Source organism: Lemur catta, chromosome 5, assembly GCF_020740605.2.
Source record: "Lemur catta isolate mLemCat1 chromosome 5, mLemCat1.pri, whole genome shotgun sequence".
Lineage (NCBI taxonomy): Eukaryota > Metazoa > Chordata > Mammalia > Primates > Lemuridae > Lemur > Lemur catta.
The window spans coordinates 10,829,794-10,842,521 of record NC_059132.1 but is presented as its reverse complement, the minus strand read 5'-3'; the positions used below and the strand labels follow the sequence as shown (position 1 = coordinate 10,842,521).

Here is a 12,728-nt window from a genome sequence, read left to right as displayed (position 1 = left end):
AGACAAACAATACTACATGGAATTCAAAATAACAAAATAAGGCATTCTAGAAACTGTACCTTTGAGTCATACTTAATAGGTGTCTTCCTTTTGGCAAGCACTTCAATTTCACTACTCATAAAACTCAAAACTCACTCAAAGAATTTATAAAAATAAATTTCAAAAAAGAGAAAAAAGAAAACAGAAGACATTCTGTTTATCAATTTTACAGGTGAAGACCTTAGTCTGACCAATACCAGGTTCCTATATACAGAGTTCACATAATTTCTCTGGCACTTAATAGATTAAAGCTAAGAACTAAGAAAACATGGATGTGAATGTGTGGCTGCGGCTGTGTACACACAATATACAAATACAGAGCTGTTGGTATCCCCGTTCTAGGTTATGTTGCAATCACAGTAGGTATTAGATAACAGGAAAATAAATTATTCTGCTAGTACATACATTTTCTTAAACATTTTATTTGTGTGGCACTCTGAAACTGACATCCTATGAAGGGATAAAATAAAAGGGATTTTTTTCTTTTTAACTGAGGAGATAAAGCTAGAAACAGCAATTGGGAATCAAAGGTAGTTTTGGTACGATGTGCATGACATGTTGAAAGGATGCCAAAAAGGCACAAACCATCACACATTAACACAAAAGACAAAAACAAAAACAAAAAAAAAACAAAAAAAGCCATCTTCTTGCTATGAAGCAGTATGGTCCTGCTAAGAGACTTAAGTTCCAAAAAGGTTCTCTACAAAATTCCTCCCCTTTCATAATACAGATACTGTATTGTATTAAAGCCTTTTAAAACTACATAATAGTCAAAATTTAATATCCATTTCTTTGTCCCAAATTACATTTGCTGCTTTAAAAAAAAAAAAGGTTTAAAATTAAGTTTTTACAAATAATGTAACAATAATAATATACAATACACATATAGAAAAAGGGTTGGTTTATTGTAGTTCAAATACATAAACTGAACATTCAAACATCTTAAAATTAAACTTTAGAAACAAAAGTTTAACATTCAAACAGGAATATAGTTTACAGGGAATACCCAGAAGGGTAATTTGTTGTCTAATCCAGAATATTGATAAAGATCACTTAATGGTGAATAAAGTATGTTTAACCAGTGGTTCTATTCTGGTCAAATGTTAGTTATGACCGTGGTTCCATACCTGAGAAGAAATTACTACATAAATCTTCTCTTAGGCTAAACAACAAGACTTGGTCTATAATTCAGAGGGGATAATCAAAGTACATCAGTGAACAAATTAAACTGTTCTTTCGAGACAAAGGTAAAAGTATTGTCCGTTATAATAATCTTAGCCTCTGGAAGATAAGAATTCAATTTTCAGTGTTTTCTCTTTTACCCGCTTTAAAAAATAAAATCAAAACATAACAAACCCCAAGTTAGGTTTCCTTGGAGTCTGTGGTTTTTGCATCTGGCAAGTTCAAACCACAAATGCTCTTACATCTTGCATGTGTAACACTGCTAGAAAGAATGTCACCAAGTCACTGACTTCCACACCTCATAAAAGGATGATTTTTAGCTTCAAAAGATTTTAGATTTACTAGAAACAGCCTATATTTGAGTATGTATGTCAGTCATGCCACACAAAGAAAAGCATAAATATTTCCAAAGTATCCTGTTCAGAAACTGTTCATGAATGCTTCTCCTTCTGTTCGTCAGATAGTTTTGCAATAGGTTGACTAATGCACATATATGTAAAAACCTGAAAATTGGCTCATGCAAGCATTTTCAATTAATATATACCCCTGTGGAAGAGTATTTAGAATTATTTTGTTGATCGTCTCGTGGGCTCTGATGCTGTGGGAGGTGGAGGTGGGCCCCGGCGATCCAGGTCATCGACATACGCCACAATCAGTTTACGCCTTTCCTCAGGCACACAGTCCAGTACAAGATACCGTTTGTCATTCTGCAAAATTTTTTCTACATCTTTCAGGTGCTGATCAGATTCCTGAATTAACTTTTTAGATCTGAAATAAGAAAAAGAAGTCCAAGAATGACTGACTGCTGTTCACAGGTCTTTCAGAAATGAGCTGGAAATGTCCATCTACTTCCTAATTGTGTTTCCATTTTTTTTTTTTTTTAAGAAAAATTTCACTGCAGTGGTCACCTTTGTAAGTCGCCTCAGCAAAGACTCCAAGGAGTGAAAGGGCCTCAGAAGCTGAATTACCCTCCCACCCCTACTGGTGGTCCCTCCAGATCAGGGCTGAGGGTGGGTGGGTAAATCTTGCCCGTGCTGTACCTGTTCTGTGGATGAACAGAGGACTTCAGTCTGCGGGGCTGCCAATCCCAGCATCTTTCACAAGCTTTCACTTTCACATCTTTCACTAAATTAACTATAAAAATGTAGAAAGAAGTCTTACTTCACATCTAATTTAAAAGCCCAAGCTGATGCAAAACATTAAGGATCCTGACCAAAAAATCCAAATGACAAAATACCTAAAAACCACACCCTCAGCACTATCTATCCTCCCATGCACATACCCTTCATTAAGATGTTTCAAATTTTTATTTTAAAGGAAGAAAAGCTGAAGCATGAAACAAAAATGGTTTCCTGCATACTGATTGGTAAGCAATGCAAAATTATTTTCCTGATGATAAATTGTTGGGGGTAGAGAGCTGTTGGGTAGGGTATGTTACAGAGAAATCTAAGGCTCCGATTTTATAATTTACAATTTTTATTTAAATATATCCAGAAAAATGCTTTCCTCTGAGGAAAAAAATGTTTTTGCTGAGCTTAAATAGATGATTTCAAGCTTTCAAATGATCTAACCATACTGAATAGTCTTCAGAGGAGGCAAAAATAATTGACAGTGAAGGATTATTTTAAAAGTCTCCTCACAAAATGCAATTCTTATAGAGTTGGGAATACTCCTAAAAAAGCAGTGAATTAAAAACAAAGGTTATGTTTTAAAAAGCAGATGGGTGGGTTAACACAAAATAAGAATTGACATCTGGGCCCTTTCTTTAAAAAAAAAAAAAAGTATGGTAGAGATGGGCTGTATTCGACTTTGAATAAAAGTTGGCGTCTTCTTATCCCTAAAATTTAATAATGTCAACATGTGTGTGAATGCAAAGAATGCTCTGACCATTAGAGTAAAGACTAGTAAAGACAATGACTGCCGATATAAAACATTTCATTGCACACACCTGTATGTTATAAATTTGGTCTCTTTCAAAAGCGTCCTGAAGTCAGCTTTGGCTGTAATATATTTGTCTCTGATATATTCTTCAAACTCTCTTTGTTTTTTCTACCAAAAAAAAGAGTAAGATTAGGGAAAAGAAAATTCATTAATTCCAAAATAAACATCTATTATTTATTAAACCAATAATGTCACATAATAAAATTAAAAATTCAAAAGAAGAAAAGCAGTAGAGTACATGTTTGTTCACATAAAATTCACTAAAATGCATAATCCGCAGTGCACATTTTTAAGGCAAAAAGAAAGCGAGAACGAGGAGTCATATATTAGTAGTGGCTGAAACCTGAGGGCTTGGTATGTCCTGCACTACTGAGCATTTAATGAGGATCACCTCCTTCAATCTTCGTAACAACCTCAAGAGGTAGACAGTCTTATAGGAAAATTAAGGGTTAAGTGTTCATTTCCTGTAGACTTTATTTGTATCTTCAAGCATAAATACAGTACTGTGGTATAATTTAGAGATTCACTAACTCTAAGGTAACACTGAGAACTTAACTCATACAAATAAAAGGCCAACAAATAAAATGGACTACAGTAAGCAAATACTTTATTTGAAGTTATTCACTGTTTCAGACCTTTGGTGAGTTTGTTTCCTAGAGAGGAGTCAAAATGCACAAGATCAGGCCCCAGATTTTATAAACCTCAAATATCAGAGAGGTTCTTCTACTGCAAAGTCTATGGAGCATATGAGAACTACGGATCTTGTTATGGTGTTCTCGTCAGCATGGCTTAAGAGTCAAGTGGCCAGCCGGCATGTGTCTGTCTAGTGGGACCTGACTATAAAATTAAAACTCTAGCTTCATTAAATCTCTAAGATCCCAAAACATAACCTTAACCTCAAGGATTAAAATTTTAAACTTTCTATTGTGCTTTCTTGTTAATATATCATGCAAGAAATAAAATATGAACTTCAATTAAAATTCAGATTCATTTCTTATATACTTAATTCACTTAAAACCATCATTTTCACCTTGGTCAAGATACTAGTGCTTACTGGCTAAGCACTCAATTAGTATCTTGTAAACTGACAGTGAATCTCAGACAAAAAAGTCCTCTTACCCTGTCACTGGAGGAGAACTTAATGCATCGAGGATCTTCCTTAATGATTTTTTTCACTTCTTTCCATGTTGATGTTAAGGTAATCTTTGAAAAGACATGTGAATAAAAAACATAAATACAACTCACTTTTATTTAGGGGGTCAAACTGCAGCACATATGGTACATAATATTACACACTGACCTGCGATCTCTCGTAATGCCCAAGCGTAACTGGACTAGTTAGGGACAGGGAAGCAGCGTTAATGCAATTTCGTTTTGTTGGCTTGCCACAAGAGTTATTTTCATGGCCATACTTTCAAGGTGGCCTAAGACAATCACCTGCAAACCCTGTATTTACATGGGCAAACATCATAACTTCTGAAGAAACCATCACCAAAAAGAGAGCAGATAAACAGGAACAAAACCTGGATAACAAAGTGTACAAACTGCCAAACAAGGGGCCATAGTACCAAATTGAAAATGGAGCAAAAGAAGGATTTACTAAATCTATTATCAGGAGGGATCACTGATCACACATAGCTAAGGACATTTTGGATTACTGTAGCAGCAGTTATGAATTTGAAAACTGCAAAGAGAAGTAATTTCTGAACAGTAGGAATGCCATATAACATTTTTTTTAAAAATCAGAGAAGAAAGTGTCATAAAATGAATTCTAGTAATGAGTCTAAAAACTATGACACTAAAAATCCTATAATGCTTTACTTTTTGGAATTATTAACAAAGACTGATCCAGACTAAAATAAGAAAAATAAGAAACTCTTACCGCAGAAGTTTCATCCAGAAGTTGCCGAAAGTGCTCCCTCTTCTTTTTGGTAAGTGCCTCAATGTGTTCATTAAAAAGCTTCTCTTTCTCCTCTCTTTCCAATAAGGATCCAGATTCCCAGCGGTGATCTTTTCGGAGGGTCCTACGAGTATCAGACCATGACACATCTGAAGAACGTACCTAAAAAAGAGAACTACATGTATCACCAAAGAGACTTACCTTTTCACATTTCCAACAATAAGAGGCTTAATAATTTAACTTAGGAATAATAAACCTAATTCTTATTTATAAAAAGTGGGGTCATTAAAAAACTAGAAAATAACATCTTCTGAAAGTAAATATATCCTTTTGAATAGACTATATATTATAAATGAATCTTGTGTTAAAAGGCCATTTAAAAAGAACTTCTAGCAAGTTAATTAGCTTGACACTAGAATAGTGTTAACTTAATCAACACCTAAGCAGTGTGCATTTCCAATAATCTAGAAAAGAGATCTCTGGTGACTCCACCTTTGTTAGAAGTCAATGAAAACCTACTTTATTTTAAGCCAGAAATCTTACATCCCAGCACTCACCTGAGCTACCAAACATGAGTTTAGAGATAAGGAAGATGGGGAAGGATAAAAGAAGATATCTCCTATCAATCATAATCCCTAAGAACTTTAATACAGGATGAGAGGGTAACAATTCCTTATGCAAAATACTGGGGACCAGAAGTATTCCAGATTTTAGTGTATTTTGGAATATTTGTATATACATAATGAAATATCTTCGGGATAGGACCCAAGTCTAAACACAAAATTCATTTGTTTCACATACATCATATACATACCCTGAAAATAATTTTATAAAATTATTTTTAATAATTTTGTTCAGGAAACTGGCCGGGCACGGTGACTCACACCTGTAATCCTAGCACTCTGGGAGGCCGAGGGGGGAGGATCACTCGAGGTCAGGAGTTCGAGACCAGCCTGAGCAAGAGCGAGACCCCGTCTCTACTAAAAAAATAGAAAGAAATGATCTGGACAGCTAAAAATATATATAGAAAAAAATTAGCCAAGCATGGTGGCGCATGCCTGCAGTCCCGGCTACTCGGGAGGCTGAGGCAGAAGGATTGCTTAAGCCCAGGAGTTTGAGGTTGCTGTGAGCTTGACACCACGGCACTCTAGCCCAGGCAACAGAGCGAGACTGTCTCAAAAAAACAAAAACAAAGAAACAAAGGTGATAAGTTAATATAAAGGCAGGGGAGTCAAAGAAGAAACAGTCTTTTATATTATGCTAGACTGAATCTGACCTGTAGGCAACTGCTAAAGTACAGAGAATCTTCACCCTCTGGCAGTAACCAGGAGAGTGGACAAAATCAGATCTGCATCTTACAAAGATTTCTGTGATTGCAAAAGCAGATGAATTGAGGGAATGTTAGAGGTAGAGAGAGAAATTAGGAAACTATTATAATTGTCCAGAGTGTAGAAAAAGGAGCCCACACAAGGGAGGAAATCAGAAGCAGCAGGAGTAAAGAGAAAAGCCCCACTGAAAGAGAAAAAGTGTAGGAGAGATGGTGACAAACAGAAGGCAAAAAAATAGCAAGAAGGATGCCATAGCAATCTGGGGGCATTCAGGGCTGACATTAAAAAAACCCTGCATACCTCAACAAACCTGAAAGGTAAGGTAGAAGGATTTCAAGAAAATTACATGGTACATCCGGGGGTCAGTACATCTCTCTTCCTACATCTTATACCACCATTCTATGTGTCCAATAATTGATCATGACAATAACAGTAAATCATCAAGAAAAAGGTTAAATTACGTCTAGCGCACTCTATTACTATGGAAGGTAAAGTGTGCAATAGTTTAAGATGACTTTCATTAAGAACAATGAAAAATAAAGTTTTGAGACTAAAAGATTATGACTTGGTATATGCAAAATACCTAACCTCTGAATTTGTTAAATAACTGGGGTATTCCTATACTAACAGTGCTAATACCAAGCATTCAATTTTTAAATGCTTTATAAATAACTTACCAAATTATATCTCTCTCAGAGTCCATTTAAAGAACATTAAAACGTTCATAATTGGGAAATACGATAAATTTCTAATAACCAGTACTTTAGAGGAAAAAAGTAAAAAAGATTAATATATACCATGTCAGACAGAAGAGCCTTGAAATTCTGGATAGCTTCTTCTCGTTTGTGTTGCTCTCTCTCTCGATCTATTTCTTTTGTTTGTTCTGAACGAGCTTTTTGAACCTCCCTTTCCCGTTCTCGAAGGCTTGCCTCAATGCGGGCTTGCCGTTCAAGCTCCTTTTCTTTTTCTGAGTCTAAATTCTGTAAAAGTAAAATTACATTATCCTTACCAACTCCATCAGAATGTTTTCACACAATTACCAGCTTGCCAAATAAAAAATTCCAAATCTTGTTTTTACCAAGAATATACCTTAACACTATGTATCTCCATTTCGAAATCAACAACTACAGATTCTTAAGAATAACAAAAAGAAAAATGTCAAACCCTCAACAAGAAAAATGCCAAATAGCAACATGTACCCTTAAACGCAATTAAGAATGTTATTATTCAATGATAACAATACAAATAAACCTAACGGTTACCTTGGCTATTTTTTCAATGTACTGTTTGAAAAGGTCTTCTCTCATTGATGAACTATCCACTGCTTTGTAACGTGGGTCACTTTCTACTTTGTCTTTTACTTTGCTCCATCGAGACTGACTGTCCAAGTGATGATTAGATAATAGTTCAAAGAAATCCGATTTAATCTATATTTTAAAACAGGTAGTGAGATAGGGGGAAAATAATGTACAATGTAAATATTTACAACTAGAAAAAAATTCACTTACCTTAAAAATGGGAATAGTAACTTTTAAAATGCACTTTATTTAGAGACTAAATCTTAGTAAAAGAGAATATCAGAAATGCTCTTTTATTAGAAATATAAACAGCAGCAAACATATAGGCTCTCTCGTCTAAAATCTGCCAAATTCAAGATAAATCATATTTTATAAAGACATTACTCAAATAGAGAACAAAACTGTTTTAGGTTGTTTTTAATTTTTGATACGAGAACTGCCATGTTTTTTCATAGGGAATATGACTTTGCCTTGAGCTTTATTTATTTTTAGCTAAGACTCAGGCATATGACTGATAATAAAATACTTTAACATCAAGATGGTAAGAATGATTTATTTTAAAAACTAGATGGACAAAATTTTTATTCACTAAAATGGGGGAATTTAGAAATCACTGAGCATAAATAGCAAGTCATTACAAACCTATACTGTCAGATGTCTAAAAATCAAAACATGAAAATTTTTATTCTGGTTTTAAAAAAGGCAGTTGTATCACCTTGATATATAAGAAAACCATAGAATTTATATGTTGGTCATAATTAAGACTTACTTTAAAATCTGCATTCGGATATTCTGTACTTTTTAGCATTAATATGTACGTCTTTACCATTATAAAACTCAGAATATCTAAGTGTTTACCAAATATTATACTCAACAACTGAAGTACCAAGTTAGTAACATTGTACCAAAGGTATTAAACAATATTAATCCTTTAGTAACAACATATACAAGTACTTAGAACCCCTCTCCAAAACTGTATTTATTTATTTTTTTAAGTAGAGGAGGAAAGGAGTATTTATTTTTATGGATCTTTGAGGACCTATTTTAAAATCTAATCTCATTTATATTACTTTGTATTCCTACCACAGAAGACATCCAAGGCAGCCAAGATCATTTCAACAAAAGATTCTGATGATTTAAGGCACCACCACCACGAATAGGGATTAAGTATGGTGCCTTCCTCTCTTGACCAGGGGAATGAGAAATTAGGAATAGAATCAGAATTTAAGATGTGTGGGCCTAAAAATAAACTAATCAGTCCTTCTGCCTATTCCAATCCGACCACTTTCCCCTATGACCTTACTTCTCTAACTTAGCGGATTAAAAAGAAGGTTGATGTCCCTTCTGGAAAACTTTTGTAAGGTTATGAAAAATAGAATTTCTGTTCCTGAAGGGAAATTGGTCAGAAAAAAAAAAAAAGAAGAGAAAAGAAATAGAATTTCTGTATCAGAAAATTTTTTTTAAAAACAAGAGCTAAGCAGCTGTGGATTTTTCTCCACTGCTAAACTTGGCTCTTGACTTTTCTTGGATTAATGAGAAACACTCATAAACCCAATATTTCCAGAAAGTGATTAAGAAACCACTTAATGTATCGATGTAAAGTAATTTTTGTTCATATTGTTTACTTTGCATCTGATGTGATGAATACCAAATTCCTAGATGCATTTGATAACTAGAAGGCAAAATTTATAATATTTATTTATGTTAAATAAAAAAATACAATGTTTATCAAATAGTTATAAATCTTTCTAAGCCACAGGACTTTATATTAAAACAATTTAGTTTTTTAAATGTGTGATGTATAAACAAAGCGAACTTTAAATAAATTAAAACTTTAACTTCCTTTCATTGTGGATATTATCATGACAGGTTATAAATAGCTGACTGAGGCTGCTATCTGTAGGACAAGAATTATCTGACAGCTGCATAAATGTCAAAAAATGTCGTTTACCATTAGCTGTAATTCAAGGCTCTTATTCTCCCTGTTTTCTTTCATTACTAACAAAAATACTTAATTTGTTCAGCAGGAAATTTTAAAAAGAGGGAAGAGGAAAAAATGCCAAATGCCTAACAAAGGATTAACTGTGTTACATGCAACTTCAAATGTGCTGTTTCAAAAGGTAAGGTATTTGAACCACAATTTTATAAAAATTGGTTATAATAAATAAATTGAATAAAAACTTGAGATTAGCTGCTCTGGCAAACAAACTAAAATGCAGGTCTAATAAGAATAAGTAGACTTTTAAGAATATTTTTCATAAAATGGAAAACCATGGGTGAAAACTACATGAAAATGACTGGGTACCCTTCATCTTGAAAATGCTACGTATGAAAAAAAGAGAATTTCACCAGAAGTCAATGTTCTTCACAGGTTTTAAAATTATTTTTAAAACTTTACTATTTAGCTATTCAATCAACTATCTCAATGCTACAAAGACTGGTTAGAGAATTACAAGAACGAGGAAATAAATTCCAGTACCACACTACTACTGGTACTGGTCTTACTATTCAATTACACAGTTACAGTGTGATTCGAGAAAAGAAAAAAAAACAGTGAGACAATATACTTAATAAGAACAGTATAAACAATACAGTGGAAATCATGGAAAAAATGATAAAACTTCATTAACCAAATATTCTCAGAATTTGAATATAAAATCTACTATATTTAAACCCTCACTTCTGTTTTGATAGCCTAGTTAGTAATTTATTTTGCAGTCTTCAAATCGGCTGAGAAAGTTTCACTTCACCAATTTCCCGCTTTATATTTTTTAATTTAGTAATGGTAAAAAACCAAACTCATAGAGAATTAAAATTTTACAATCAAAATGAAATAAAGCTGAATATGTTAAGTTTATTTAGATGTCATGTCTATTTAATTTCTTTTTTAAATTAACACATTCTGGCCACAACTCTCATCACTTCATAAGGAAAAAGACTAAAAAAAAAAATGTAAAGTACCGGAACTGCGGGAGGCTAAAGTCACCACACAGAGAGAAACCAATTCTTTCCTCACTAGGGAATCCCATAACACTTTGCGTGTCAGTGATTGACAGCTGTCACTGAACTGATAGGCCGCACAGCACAAAACCGAAAGTCTATCCACTTGTTATAAAATAGAATACATAAAACAGTTATAAAAAATTTTTCAGAAAAAGAAAATCAGTTACAAATGCAAAGAGAAATACATTCACTTTGTAAAAAGCAATCATACAACATCAATCACTTATTTATTTGGTTTTCTTTAATCAAATACATTATTCTAAAAATCAGAAGTAGCAAACAATTCATTAACACGATTCTAATTCAACATATAAAATTATGTAGTGGAACCCAATTTTGCACATTTCCTCTGAGAAGCATAATCATTTTTTTAAAAAAGTTAACAGTGAAATAATTCTGGAACAATTTACTTTGAAGCCTAATAAAGCAGATACTCAGAAAGTTTCACATATTTTTGACAAAAATTGTATTATCTAATACTGTTACTATTTTAAATGAAACAGGCTTCTTCCCAAATAAGAGCAGCATTACTTCCCGAACATTTCTAAACAGAATTTGTAATATTGTAATTTTTTGAAATAAGAGGCAATTTTAAATGTCAAGAATGATTAGGCTCCAGAGGTTATTCTTCATTCACAAAGCATACCAGGACACTAAGGAGAGCGGCTGCATGTTTTGATGGTTCATACACCACTGGTGTCATTTCCCTACTAGTCTGCCTCCCCAGTGGTGAGCTCCTCTCCACTCCTGCACTGGTATCAAATGACATTTGGAATTCATTAATCTTTAATAGCTGACCTTTAATTCTGATAAGCAATAATTTATATGTAAGATATGCTTACTGAAAGACTAGAAAGTCACTAAAATGCTATCTTTTAGAGGGCAAAAAAGATAAAGAAGCTCTTTGAAATTCAAATGTTACCACCTATAAAGAATCTTAAAATGTTAGTAGGCATCACTGAGCTGGCAGTCCTAATAACCAGTTCTGGGTTTACAAGGCACCTTAATATTAGTACAATTTAAAGCAAAACCATACAGCTTAGTGAAGCTACTAAAATAAGCATTTTGGAAGTAAAGTGAGAGAATATATACATATACGAACAACTGTAAAAGTTAACTTAAAAGAAGAAAGCAGGTCCTATTATTTATGCCCACAAATGAAGTTAGAAACACAGCACCAGCTTAGTCGTTTCCCATTCGCACTCACATCAATCACACCACTGGAACTAAAACCATCTTACCTTCTCACCTCTGGTCTTCGAATCTTCTTTCTCTTTCTTCCTTGCAGCTGCCACAAATTCATTAAACAAAGCTTCTCGGTCTTTCATCTTTTCGATTGCTTTGAATCTTGAATCTTTAGCATGCTTGGCTGCAAATTCACTAAAAGTAGCTCTGTAACAAAACAGTAAGTGTGCTAACTTTGGTAGAGCTATTTCTGCTTATAGAAAGACGTAGCAGAAAATACCATTTTTCCAGCAAGAATATATGCCAAAGAGACACTGGGTCCCAACATCTAGCTAAACACTGGACAATGAGCTACAGAAGAAGTAAAAAGGGCTAAAAAGTGAACATGTGATCAGCACAAACATAGGAGGATGTACATTTATTATAAAAAAGGCAGGAGATCAGAGGATAAAGAATTTGTGTGCTTCAAGAGACTTAAGGGCTCATCTATTTCTACCCTAAGATGAAGCAGAGTCCTCCTACCAGCCATAATGGAGTAACTCTTACTGGATTAATTCTCTTTCTATAAACAAGTATAACACTGGGCAAAGTATATGAGGCAACTGATTTCAAAGAGTGGACAACTGGCAGAGCAAGACCAAGATACCTGAAAGAAGGGAAATTTATGAGGTAACCCCCAAATGCCCTTGCCCTTAGGACAGTTTCCCAAGGTGCAGACAGCAAAAAAGTCCGCAAAGCTCAGAGGTTACATGCTAAAACAGCAGAGGAGGAACACATAAAGAGAGGATGCCCCAGAAAAGTCCCACTTAGGGATTCCCCACAAGTCCACAGCCAAGGCCAAGCTACACAATA

The 12,728-nt window shown here is 34.0% G+C and overlaps 1 protein-coding gene across 7 annotated transcripts in view; it reads right to left on the bottom strand.

The window, feature by feature from the left end:
* Window positions 1-923: 923 nt before the first annotated feature.
* TCERG1 (transcription elongation regulator 1) overlaps window positions 924-12,728 on the bottom strand; it is a 60,319-nt gene continuing 48,514 nt past the window's right edge. For 4 of the 7 annotated variants that reach the window (XM_045551129.1, XM_045551131.1, XM_045551135.1 and 1 more), the window contains 7 exons: window positions 11,933-12,083; window positions 7,653-7,817; window positions 7,188-7,370; window positions 5,045-5,224; window positions 4,282-4,365; window positions 3,170-3,270; window positions 924-1,989 (listed from right to left, as the gene is read on the bottom strand). In XM_045551129.1, the coding sequence (XP_045407085.1) occupies window positions 1,788-1,989; window positions 3,170-3,270; window positions 4,282-4,365; window positions 5,045-5,224; window positions 7,188-7,370; window positions 7,653-7,817; window positions 11,933-12,083 (1,066 nt within the window). In that variant the 3' untranslated portion in view covers window positions 924-1,787. Of the gene's footprint in view, window positions 1,990-2,261; window positions 2,356-3,169; window positions 3,271-4,281; window positions 4,609-5,044; window positions 5,225-7,187; window positions 7,371-7,652; window positions 7,818-11,932; window positions 12,084-12,728 lie in introns of those variants that run through there. The other 3 variants (XR_006735094.1, XM_045551134.1, XM_045551133.1) reach the window with 3 other exon arrangements.